Raw genomic sequence first — 13,455 nt, 5'->3', positions numbered from 1 at the left:
GTCTTTTGAAATTAGAAAAAATAATTAACAAAAATTCAAATTTGCTTGTTTAGTCGCATCTTTTATGTGTTGTTAAAATGATAATTTGATGGAAATTATTATAACCATTACCTTTTGACCTGTTGAACTATGACCTATAACTTCAGTTGCTGACTTCAATAGGGCTTGCGAAAAAGTTTCAGATAAAAAAACCTGATTTGGATCTATTTTCGTAAAAAAATAAAAAGCAAAAAACGTGAAAGGATAATAGCATGCTTTGATCTTGATTTGCAGGAAACTAAGCCACTTGACAATAAATCGAGCAACAATAAGCTCACACGTGCACAGGAAATTAAACACCGCGAAAGGAGACGCTTGGTAGCACATAGGTTAAATACAAAATCAAATTCTGCGTGTTGTGTATATACGCTTGCGACACTGGGATCGAATTTCTGCCGTTCGCTCCCACCAGACATGTGTTTACAAGCGGAACGCGAAAATTCTGGCTTCACCGCTGCCGCCGCCGGTGCTGACGACCGGCGGAAAAATCGATAAATCCTTTGAGCGGCTAAATATATTGTTGGCGTGCTGAATTTCCCGATGATCGCCGCATTTTTCTAATTAATTCCACGCACAAAGTGTCGAATCGCCGCTTTGCCTTTGATAATTGCCCAGCGCGCGAGTAAATGAAAGCGAACGCCCGCCCGATGCCACCGGCAAAAAGGATGTGCCGCTTTTTTGCCCGTAATTAATGGGCACCAAATGACGAGCAGTGGGGAGGGTGCGGGGAGAGGCCCTTTGCACGACCGCCCGCAATTGAAAATCAAAAGCAAAACCCGTGCCTGCAGCCAAAATGGCGTTTGCGAGTATCAGAAAACAGCTTTTTGCCGAAATAAAAAAGGAACAGCTGCTTGATTATACGTTAAGTGAAGAAGGAAGGAAATGGTTAAAAATACATACTGTAGCTTAATTTTTTGCACCCAAACAGCTGTTTTTAACCTTCAAATTTCAAATATTTAAAAAATATATATGCAAAATTAATGATTTTGATTAATTTTAATTATCGGCTATCTAGGAGAGGTTGAGACGAGTCGAATGGTGTCCAGTTTTTGCAATTCTGACAGTTAGAAACCGAGATTTAATGATGACAGTATTGACAAAAAAATGATACGATTTGTCTCACTCGTTACATTAATATTAAAAAGCCAATCGATGGCAAAATATATGATTCCGGGAGTTCAATTGGTCTAAAGTTTGGTTTGGTTGCTGGGATTGATTATTGGTTTCCACGGTGGGTTGCTGAGATTTGTCGCTGCCACGGTGAAATAGTCAATTTCTCACACACGGAACTATTTTTTAGTTTAAAAGAGAAAATAATGCTGGAAGCCAAGTGTTATTCCAAACTGAAAAAATAGGACGATTTTCAGTCACTTTTAGTCGCTTAGATGGTTTTGGTATATTTAAGCGGTTATAGATGGATTCAAGTGTGGTTTAATAGGCTTAAAATTGTATGATTGGTGCTCATTTGATAACCCCATGAAAATCTAAAACTCAGAAATAAACAGTCGATTTTCTAAAATTAACAGCCCTATTCATTAGTTGTTTCCAGTTGCTATCTCAACTAACTTATTGATTTGTTCCAGTATCTCAACTATTCTGTCAGTCAAATGAATGATTGAATAGCGCTGCATATTAGTTCTCCCTGCTGCCAAACCGCATTAGTATTCTACAAACCCAGAATGAAAATTCCGGTATCTGATTAATTTAATTTAATTGACGTGGAACGAGATATCACATGTCCAATTATGCCAGTCAAGCATGAATACCTCTCCAGAGGCATCTCATTAACGAGTTAAAGTTCCCTCTTCATCCCTCCGAAGAGGCTAAAATGCCGAGAGCCCGTTTCGTAAATTTCTGAATGCACCTCTCGAGCTTTCCACTTGGTACTTGGTGTAGTTAGCAAGGCGCCAGTGCATTCTACGCGTGCATCCAGTTGAAGTTTCAACTGTTTCAAGCTAAGTAAGACGACCGATGCGAGTATAGTGTTGTTTCAGTTTCTTGTGCGCGCAGTTGCATAATAGCACCGTGAGTGCATGAGGGTAAATTGCCGCGGAATTTTTCTTCTCTAGCTACAGCTCTCGCGCAACTTTGCAAAATGCATGAGTAGTTTCGAGCTGTGCACACGTATTTGCAGTTGTATATATGTCGCATATTTTAGCTAGTGGAAAGTGCAGCGCCGTGCGGAAGTGCTCGTGAATTTAGTTGCGGTGGAAATTCTGTAAAGTCGGACGTTGATGCTGATGCTGAAGGCGCAATTCACGGGGGAGTATGTAGGACACGAGGAGCACCACTCTTGGATTTTTAATGTTTAGAAATAAAATGGTCTAGGGAAAAACTTGTAATCATTTGTACTATAACGACACTGAAAGCCAAACAACTCTAGTACTTCAGTACCAACTTCTAAAATGTTTTAAGGTTCATAAATGGGAAACATTAGACTATTCTTCAAAGTAATCAAAGTGGAATTTTTTCAATAATTTTCTCAATTTGTAGTTTTTGTTAGTTTTCATCATTTTTCATTTTAAAATCTAACACAATCCTTCCGACTAAACCAATGGCATTTCCAGAGACTAAAGAGCATTAATCAATCATTTTAAATAGGCTTTCTGCGTAAATATAAAAGTACACTTAAAGCAGCCAACAGGTGGCGCCAACTCTATATAATAAAGTATAAAAATGCTCATCGATTTTTTAAGAACCTTCCTTCACGTTATTGCCGCAACTAACTGTGCAGATTTTTGCTTATCAAAAGATTTCAACTATTCCTCGTTTAAAATGCTGAAAGAGCAGGATATATTGAACCTAAAAATAGTTAAAGTGACTTGAATTTTTAAATGAACGGCGAGTTTTTAAAACCCACCTCAATTTACTAATTGGGAATAAATACTTTGTTTAAAGGCCCCCCAATGGTGACATTTTTTTATTTATAAAGTTTTAATTACGCTTGCTGGCACTCAATTGTCAGTAATCACCAATAATAAAATTCAAAACAAGCATTTTTCACTTAAAAATATAACTAAACAACTAGTTTTTATTACCAAATTGTCCAAATTGCGAAAATTTTCCCCATTAGAGCCTTCAATAGATGGCGCCACCATTCATGCAAAATTGTCGGGTACTGCGATTTCAGATTCAATCCTGCTGCTTTGAATACTCAGCGTAAAAAGGTTTCATTTGACGTTTTTGGTTCAAATCACTCGACAGGTTAAGGTTTTATTAATTGCTGTTTACGTTTCACCCCGATTGGCTGAAATGATTTTGGTTTTCAGCACGTCAAATCAGGCATCAGGCAGGATTGAATTCGAAAGAACCCGAAAATGTAACGAAACGGTTTGTGATGTAATAAAACTAAAATTAAAAAAAAATTCCAGAAACTCCACGTTGTGTAAGATGCGAAAAGGATATCTTACGTCGCTGTAAAAAACAATTGCCTGGAAACAAACAGAAAAGAAAATGCACGGCGGTCGCCATCTTCGAGTCATATTTATCTTTCTGGGCATGAATAAAGGATGTGGCGGACGCGTGTGTGTGCGAGTTCCGCGGCTTAACCTAAGCACACTAATCGATAGCAAGTGGTCATCCGAGAGACTCGCTGGCTAACCCCGGCGTTCGCGTATAATGTGTTCGCACAACATTAAGCACGAGTCGCTCCTGCCGCTGCTTCTGCCGCTGTGACTCGAAATGATGCAAACTTTCCACCAACTTATTACGCGTGTTGTGTTTGACCTTTGCAACTCGCTCTCTCTTGTCGGCAAACACACACCAAAGTCGGTCTCTCACTACTTTTGCTTTTGCTGCGCCCCCGCGTGTGATACGTGGCAGACAGATTTAGGCTTTGTCACCCACAGGCAGCTCCTGCGCTACACATTACACTGATGAAAAACAAAGACAGGTGGTGTACATTTTGAGTTTCATCTGCAAGATGGCTCACAAAGGCACTATCATACACTCTGATGATTACTTTGCCATTTATTTATTTTAATTTGTGATTTTTTTATGTACTATGGGATGACATAATGAACACATTAAAAGGTTTTTTAACTCTCCCAAAAAAGGGTTCATTTATGCATTTTTTCTGTGAATGATTAAAAAAACAATTTACCTCTGCTATGTGCAGAGTTAAAAAAGAACCAAACGGCAACAATAAATAAAAATAGCACCTTTTGCCAATTTTCTGTGAAATTTGTTTCGTGGCTGATTTAAAGAGGGTATATACTGCAAACCCTCGGTAAATCTTTGTAGCCAATGCATTAAGTAGTAATCTCTTAGAGCACATTTAAAGCCAAAATTGACGAAGGTAGTATAAGTGGCTCCAAAATTAGAGATTGCCAAATGATGAGGACTGTCTCTCTATTTGAAATCTTACTTTATTTCCCAACAAAGAGGTTTAATAAAAAGTGCAATGTACCGTTGAAAAGATCTAGAGAAATCGATATCTGCCTAGAAAATATGATCAAGAGTTGTAACTTCTGTATAGTATAATTGGTCATATTTTAATTTTAGTCGTGGCAAGGTCTATTGTTAAAAAGAAATTACTCGACAGTCTGCTTACTGCAGCCAATAATCACAATCATTTAACTGTTGCCCTGTGTTAATTTGAATTCCTCTTGTGGCGATTAAGTGAAATATGTGTATTATGTACTGAACAGATTTGTTTTTTGCATTGCGTATCACGATTTCCGGGAGAAAATTGTGTCCACTATTCAAGAAAGGATGGTACGATAGTCGACTTGGATCCTAGCTACTATTGTTCGCAAATAGCGAGTAACTAGAATCCGAGCCAATTGTCGTATCCTGTGTCTTCCATATCCTTACATTTAATTATCTTAATATCAAACAATCTTTAAAGCAGAATAACACGCAATTGATTTGACCCCTTTTATTTATTTCATCCACTTTCGTCATATCGAGGTTAGTTTTTAAATTTCCGGTTTCTTAATGTATTAAGATACGGAAGTGGAAAGGGCAAACGCAGATAGTTATTTGACAAAGTCAGATAAATTTCCATTTGAAATTTTTGTTGTTTATACTCTTTATTTTTTCTGTTATTTCCAACTTAATTTTAGTCGTGGCGTGGTCATGGTCAGTGTCATCGCAGTGGAAACAAAGTGACAGCCCGTTTGGGACGGAGGCATGGGCCGAGCGTGAAAGCGAAGCCGATTTTCGTACTCACCGAGAGTGTTGGAGCGGAGAGTTTCCGGCAGACAGCAGCGACGGGCTGGCTTGCTGAGAGAGTGAGGAGTGAGTTGCTTGCAAATGGCACGAGCGAGCGACGCTTCACCCCCGAGAGACTCAGTGCGAGCACTAGCGCCGTATGGGCCAAGGGCAAGCGAAGCCCCTGTGTGCCTGACTGTGTGTGAGTGCGGCCGAGCCACGGCGCCAGCGCCGAACCCAGATTATGCGCAAAGCGACGACTCTGCTCCCCCTCAACCCCGACCCGCAACCCGCTGGTCCGTCCACTCGGCCACAAAATCTCGCCCCGATTCATCCAATTTCGCCGCACAAACACACGCACAACAGTGATAGGTTTTCCACCCCGGGCCGATAATTATTTATCGGCGACGAATAGACCCCTTTTAAGTCCTCTGTTATCCACTTATTGTTCGAAAACATACTTTTTTCATCGCCTTTTGGTTGGTATGAAGTGTGAAATTTGTTAGTTTTTTAGGGCAGGGAAAAATGATTTTGTACAGTTTCTGTTTATTTAAATGCATACCATATCGATCTGCTTGAAATGTGGGCTTTGTTATGTAGAATGGGAGAATTTTATTTAATGCATGAATTGTCGATAAATAATTAATTCTATTGTGTTTTACGTGCAGAATAATTGCTTGCAAGCAATTATGCGAATTTCCATAAAGAGTAATTTGATACGGTCTGTAATTTTTAAATTTCTCTGTCTGCTCCTTCCTTATTTTTAATATGTTGTTAGGGTGGTATGGAGGTGTTGAATCAACAAAGTTTGCTAAAAAAATTTGATTCCATTTTTTTGGAAAATTGAGCAGGCATCTAGAGAAACGGGCATTTCAGCATTTACATATATATCCCGAGCTTGTATCATATTATAAATTTTAAAAATGCCCATTAAAATAACGTACAAAAATATTAATGACTAATTATGGTTTCGAACTACGAACAATGTGTATATTAATTAATTCAAAATAATTTATTCAGTCGCCCAAATAATACACGTATAAAAGATATATTAAAAAACAAAACATCTTGTTAGAAAAAATTGACCTTTATTAAACTACTTTCCAAAGACTATCTAAGTTGACGAGGCCGGATGATTAGTAGACAAAAAAATCAAATATTAAATACGCCTTGCAGATGGAGATACTGTGCCGCCAAACAGCTTTTCAGTGCGGGTGGAATAACATCTTGTGCTTTTAAAACACGATGAAACACATTTTTACCAAATTTACAGCTGTTATTTTCATAGAAAATGAAATCATTCATGTACCGAAAGTTATTTGGGCCATGTTTTGGGTAATTCAGGTGTTTACCAGACGATTTTAATTGCGACTGCGAGATTCATACTCATTTAGAGCCTGAAAAAAGTTAAACGAAGAACTTTTCTTCCATCTATACACTATACACAATCCTACTCAAATTTCCAGAGAATATAACGAACTAAATTTTCATACAATAAATATGTGAAATGGAAAAGTGGGAAACTCGAGCAGCTCCAAATCTCCTCTAAATATAACTCGCATTTCTGCTGGGCCTGTTCCATCAAGATGAAATATAAACGGAAGACTTATGCCAGCTCTTCCATTACCCAGAGTGAGAAGGAAGGTTTGTAGCTGTTGCGGCAGTGTCGCAAATTCAGCCAGATAAAAGTTTGCCGCCACCTTATCGTTGGTGGGCGGTGCGCAAAGTTTTTGTTATTCATAAAAAGCGTGTGGCGGCGACCCTCGCTTTCCAAAGCGTCGGGGGACGAGGGTTGCAGTCTAAACTGGAATAACCCCTGCTCTCGCATTGTTTTCCCTTTGAGCTGCACGACTGCATCAAGCGGGAGCAGCGAGCGGAAATATGTATATGCGCGCGTACTTTGCGCGGCACATGCGACACCGCGGGCGTTCGTGAGTGTTCGAGAGTAAGGAAAAAGGAGCCAAAGAAAAAAAGAAAGAGACACAATCATTACGGGGGCACGTGTTCGGATTATGCAAATTAGCGGTGCGTCGGCCTAGAAAATAATCGTGCCGCCATCTAGGCGAGGTCTGAAAAAGCTGCAAAAATCGGAGCCTTCTCGTCCGTGATTTATCGCACTCTCCGCAAACGAAACTTTATTGCTACGGGGTTGGGAATTCCAGAAGGCCGGATGTTTGTTCTGTTTGTCTGATTTGTTTTCAAACTCCAAAAAGAGCGCAAGATAATCACGCAAAAGATTTAAGAAACAAACATAAAAATCACTTTTGCAGCCTTGAACGGTCTTAAATTGTCTGAGAATTAATTTTGAGTTTTTTTCTATATATTAAATGGTTCTAAAAGCACAAACAATCCATAAATTAAATATTTCAATTTATACGATTTTGATATTAGCTATTGAATAGTTTTAATTCAATATATTTTTTCGCAAAAATTGTACTTCAGTCTCTACACTTCCATAATGACTGTTAAGTGTCTATTTTTTTATTATGTGTGGTATTTAAACAGGAACGGATGTTTAAGCCGAAATTGACTATTTTTTGTGAAGGTAATTTGTATTCTTTTTTTTAAATAGGTTTGTAAATAATTTTTGACAATCAAACTTGGCCTATAAAACTATCGGAGTTTCTCACTGAAATTACTTTAAAAAAATAAAACATTGTTTGAAATAAAACACATTCTCATAAAAAGTATTGTTATTGGCAATTTCTTATAGAATAAAACAGTTTAAATAAGGGACAAAAAATTATTATCTCATCCATCTTGTTAACTAGCAATTCCACGAGAGATAGGGGAGTAATTGAATGGGTTTTGTGGGCGGTGAAAATTTCGATTGAAAGTCAATTTTCCTGAAAGTAATTAAGTGAGAGTTTAAAAAAGTAATTGGATTGCCCAGATATTTTTTAAAAAGAGCGGATGGTTAAGCTAAAAATTAACCAATAAATTTTTAGTTTAAAGGGCATATTTTAATTTTAAATGTCTTATTAAAAAATCATTTAAATTTGGTGGTTAAACCATCGGAAATTTACTGACCCTTGCTCTCATTTTGAAGGAAAAATAGCACTTCCCTGATGGCAAAAAATGGAAAACATGTAGACCGCGAAAAAATCGAGCTCAAACCCGTCTTAAATTCAACTTTTTGTAAAAAAATGAAATGGAAGCGTTTAAAATACCCAACCCTATATTTATTACACGCAGTAAACACAAGAGGCTCTCTCTCAGAAGTCAAAATTAAATCCCGTGTTTAATTAAAATCCTGGATTGGCTGTAAGGAGGTTTTGCTCATTTCCCGAGTGTGCCATATTTTTTGTCACCTTATTCCGTGAGATTTAATTAAAACTTGTGTACGCTGCTGAGTGAGACCATTTTTATTTCATTACGACACAGAAGCGGCGGGTGCGAAATCCAATCAGAGCAGGCACTTGTTGTGTTGGATCGCCGAGTTTTTCCTAATCCACCTTGTGTACATTGCGACGTCGACGAATTGCTCGCTCATCAGGCTGATCGTCTTGCTCTCGTCGCACACTCCCCACGTTTGGGCGCCGGCCAACCGGCCTCTCGCCACCAGCAACGGGTAGAAAGGGAAAATCTGAAACGACAGATTAACGCGCATTGGCTGACCGTCGAGCAGAGTGAAAGAGGCAATTACTGGAGAAATGAAAAATGTGTGCTCTCTCGAGGGGAAAGAAAATGATGAAGTAGATCGACCCGCAAAATTAATGAGCGTGGGCAAGCGAAACTTGATGTAATGCGGGGTGAAACTATCAAATAAATATTAATCTGTTTTCCTCCTCTGGAATTCAGATTTAAACCTCAATTCCCTTGAATCGAGCGTTATTTGAAATAAAAATAAATTATCGGCTCAGAGGTTTGTCCAAATTCCTGTTAACCAACACAACGTTGTAAACTGAAAATCGAGATTAAATTTTCGCTACATTATCATGTTTATTCTCACTCCCAAAAATATCCATCACAGTCATCACAGTAAAATGACAAGCCAATAATAAACAGTGAGAAAAGGCACCACTTCTGGCAAAATTTACTTTAGGGAGCAAAGCCGAAGCTCAAACAAAACATTTTGATTGATTGCAATTAGGAATCCGCTTTTAAAACGTGAGCAAGTAAATTTTTAAGGAATTTTGAAATGTGCAATTTGATTGTTACTTTTAATTTTTGCTCATTGGAGGGATTTATTAAAGTAAAATTTACAGGACAGAGCATCATAAACACCACCAAAAATAATTATTAATTTAAAAAATCGGATGAAATTAAAAGCTTAAATGATACCTACAAGTAACTCTTAATAAAAAATAGTTACATTTATCTCGTAAATTTGATTTTTTTATGAATTGTATTTTGCCTGTCGAGTAACTGAAATCTTTATCTTTATTGGGATTTAATTTTACGGTATATTCTATATTGTCTATTACTTACACAACTGTTCCCTTCCCTGTGCATGGTGCAGACTTCAGTTTCGGCTTTCCAGTTGTTGGGCAAGTTGAGGGCATCACACTCTTTATCAGCCAAGGTTGCAGCATCGATTGTGACAAGTTTCTGAACAAAAAACCCATGAAGTTGGCCATAAAAATACAACAATTTACTATATTACTCCTTGCTCGTTGTAAAATAAAAAGTTTGCCGGGGTGTTCGTAGGCCACTGATATTTATTCACTGGCAGCGGTACTTCCCTGTACTTAGCCGAAAATGGAGGGCAGACCTATGGAAAAGATTTCAATTTCACGCCGGGTATAAAAATGTTTTATGTGCACGAACTCGGAGCAATCCGACGTTGTTGTGCGGCCAGGAAATGTTCTCGTGTTTCGTCAGTCTTGTGATATGGTGGACACTTCCGGTCGCGACACCCAAGTCGACCCTTCCAGCCACCACGGTCGACGTCTTGGGATTCAATCTGCATAAAAAATGAACAAGAAGCTCCTAGTAAAATATTTCTACTGTTCCAGAGAGTGAAAAATCTGGCGGAAAAGAAATATTTTGTATTTTTAGCACACTTCAAATATGGTAAAAACAGACAGTCTAAAAATCGAGCATACATGTCTATAAAATATCCCTCGACAAAAACGAAGAACTTGTTAATAATGGCTCCGGGCGCCACGTGTACATTGTTGGTCTGCACGGAAACCTGCAAATAAAAGAGTCTCAACGGACGCGTATTTTTTTACACCTTCGCACGCTTACAATGTAGGGGTATTCGCCGATGTAGGCCTCGCGCTTGATTTCCACGCCCGAAGCGTAACCTGCTGCTGCTCCCTTGTTTTTGCTCGTCAGACCCGTTTTGTTTGCCTGCTTTCCCGCTGAGACCTTTTCTGCGAACAAACTCGAGATTCAGATAATATTTGCACTGTGCTGCTGGTGTGGAGTGTGTCTTGAAATTTCAAATGTCAACCGGATTAGCGTTGTCTCACGCGATCGTATATTTTAAAATAACGCTTATCGCGCCAACGTGCACACGTGAGTGCTCATTGCGTTTTTTTGCTTTTGCATGTTGAGTATGGCTTTAAAATTCTTTTTACAACAAGCGGTGGCTGTTGCAGAAACGGCACTCACGTGAATAACGCTGCACGAGCACAGCCAGCTACAAAGGGAGTGTTGAACGCACTTGTGCAACATGCCCGATAAATTTTCTCAGTTGCTCTTTTTTTAATTTTTTGGTTGCAATATTCGAAATGTTTAAGGTATTTATGAACGAAGGACGCTTTTGTAAAACATTTTAATTACATTTACAATTATCTAAAAAACCTAAACTGAGATAATTTACTATTAGTTACAATTTATTTTAAACGATTTTAATTGATTAACACAAAAAATTAATAGTATAAATTTAACTTTTTCTAGAAATTATTATTTATCATGCACATTTTCACTATTTTTTAATAAATAAACCAACAAAGGATACATTAAAAATTATTATAAAAAACTGTTTAGAGCATGGCTAATAATATCTAGAATTGTAAATTGATTGCTTTCACTGAAGACATAGTTTAGATCTAAAGGCATTAAATATTATTTCACCTCGAGACAATGAAGAAATAAAAAAAAGATAATCAAAAAAGGATGTGTAAAAAAATGTGTAAATTTAACCACAAAACGTATTATTTTTGCATTCACCTTTAGTGAATTACTTGTTTTAATGCATTAATTATTTAGAAATATTAGGCCCAAAAAACAATGTTCATTATATGGATTTCAATTTTTAGGTACGTAACTCTGACAATTAAATATTTGAAAATGTGTACCACACAAATTTATTTGATGTGCAAATTGAAATTAAATAATATAAACTTTAATGATTAATCTCTTTAGCCCAACCGATCCAATAAAAAGGTTTTTAAATGTGGGGAAAATCAAATTCATTCAAAAATTATTCTTTGAAGCCTATCTCTACGAACATATGAATATTTTAATTCAAACCTTTGGCCACCAACAGTCTCGAGATTCCCAACAGGAGCAACACCACCACAGCCGTCCTTTTGAAACGCATTGCAAGTTCGAATTGTCCGCACTGAAAATCGCAGGCTACTTTTTATTACATTCGTAGACCCTTATCACCACGTTGAAATTACAGTCAGATTTCAAACAAGCCTCTATCTCTGCTCGAAACGACCGTTAATTAATGGCTTGGCGGTGGAATTGGGCCGACACGTCAAAGGTTGCTTCTCGGAACATGGTTTTATAAGCAATAATTATATACGTTTACTGCAAAGATATTTTTGCTTGAAAAAAAAATATAAAATCGTCACCTCGCTGTCTGAGAAGTTTTACGGCCGCTTTTTGTCGTGTGCACGCTCCTTTTTACGCACGATAAATTAATTTTAATGACTCTTTTAACATACTCAATACTTACGTCGCATTTTATGTTAATTATTATTTTCGATTATTCTTCAGGCTGATTATTCTAGACGCGCTTCGGTTGAAAAAAAGGGTAAATCGTCAAATATTGACTGGTATGTTCCATTTGTACTAAAATCAAATGTCAGGGTACCCTCAGAGATAGGAAAATTAGACATGTTCCTGATATAAATTCGAAAAAAAATTATCACACAATCTCTATGCTCTAAATTACAATATTTTCCTGCGAAAAATGTCATTCTGCTGTTTTAGAGAAGTGCTTAAATAGGGAGCAGATTTCGTGCAATGCAGTTGCATTAAATATTTTATCTGAATTGCGGTGGGAAGAGAATGAGTCAACTTTAGTGTCATCACACAAAGTTTTAATATACCTTTAGTGACGTCTGGGAAATCGCTGCAGGCTTTCCGGGACCCTTAGAGATGGACAAATTAGAACTGTTCCTGAAAGATAAATGACGCAAGCTGGAAAATGTTCTGTGGCTTTTGTTCCTTTTTTTCAAAATATTTCTCTAAAAACATTATACTTTTTAAATATTCTTTTCCTTGTTTCGTTTGCAGAAGCGTGTATTTTGAGAAACAAATGAAGGGAAAAAATGTTCTAATTAAAAACCAACATTGACAACTTCAAGAGGAAAAAAAATTCTGTTATCGAGCAGCACTCGCACACACGCTTCCAAGAACTTGTTCCGCGAGGTTGCTGTAATTTTGTCAGGTCAACTCATAATATGTTTTCCTGCTCGTCAAACTGACGTTAAAGAGGAAAGCACTCGCTTTGAATATTGAGGAAGTCATTTCCAGTTAAGGTTGTGAAGCAGAAAGCATTTGAGGAAATTTACATTTTTTTTTTCAGAGGTGATCAGTCCCCACATACTCATTAGAGCTACAAACTGCAATTCTTTAAGTGAGTTAATATCTTCCCTAAACTACCACCCTTAACCTTTTTAGAGAGATGAAAAGATAATAATTAAATTCTTGATAGCACAATTATTTATTTCTTTGCATTTCCGTTATTCCTTTTTTTGCCACGGGGGTTGAAAAATGTTGTTTGGTGAGCAATCACCCTTAAATCCATTTAGTCTCATACAATAAGGGCAGGTAGAAACGAGTCTAGTGGGTGCAGTTTTTGGAATTCTGAATATTACAACCCGAGATTTGGTGGAGGTATTAGTAAGAATAACAAAATGCATGCTTTTAAAGCTTATTTGGCCTTTAATACCACACAAATTGTTAGCGATCCCATCTTGCTCTCTTCGTCATTTTGTTTCACGTCTTTAGAACTTCAAATAACAAAAAACTAGGAAAAAATGAAGTAAACGCGTTATTAACTTCTCTTACCTTTGAAATGTTTGAATAAATAAAGAATTAATCGAAATAATACTAATTTGCTAGGGATCTGGC

At 37.4% G+C, this 13,455-nt stretch overlaps 2 protein-coding genes across 4 annotated transcripts in view; both read right to left on the bottom strand.

The window, feature by feature from the left end:
* LOC135940284 (follistatin-related protein 5-like) overlaps positions 1-5,384 on the bottom strand; it is a 149,921-nt gene extending 144,537 nt beyond the window's left edge. Inside the window, exon 1 of one of the 3 annotated variants that reach the window (XM_065485126.1) lies at positions 5,213-5,384. The gene's annotated coding sequence lies outside the window, so the exon portion shown is untranslated. The remainder of the gene's footprint in view (positions 1-5,212) is intronic. The other 2 variants (XM_065485133.1, XM_065485117.1) reach the window with 2 other exon arrangements.
* Positions 5,385-8,539: 3,155 nt separating this feature from the next.
* On the bottom strand, positions 8,540-11,693 carry LOC135947796 (uncharacterized). The gene is made up of 7 exons (XM_065496737.1): positions 11,620-11,693; positions 10,387-10,514; positions 10,242-10,330; positions 9,964-10,099; positions 9,800-9,907; positions 9,625-9,744; positions 8,540-8,779 (listed from the first exon to the last, which is right to left on the bottom strand). Exons 1-7 carry the CDS (start codon positions 11,687-11,689, stop codon positions 8,600-8,602), a joined length of 831 nt encoding a protein of 276 aa, XP_065352809.1. The 5' UTR covers positions 11,690-11,693; the 3' UTR covers positions 8,540-8,599.
* Positions 11,694-13,455: the final 1,762 nt, after the last annotated feature.

Source organism: Cloeon dipterum, chromosome 1 (assembly GCF_949628265.1).
Source record: "Cloeon dipterum chromosome 1, ieCloDipt1.1, whole genome shotgun sequence".
In the NCBI taxonomy this organism is placed as follows: domain Eukaryota; kingdom Metazoa; phylum Arthropoda; class Insecta; order Ephemeroptera; family Baetidae; genus Cloeon; species Cloeon dipterum.
Note: the sequence above shows the minus strand (reverse complement) of the source record. Positions and strands in the feature narration are given on the sequence as shown.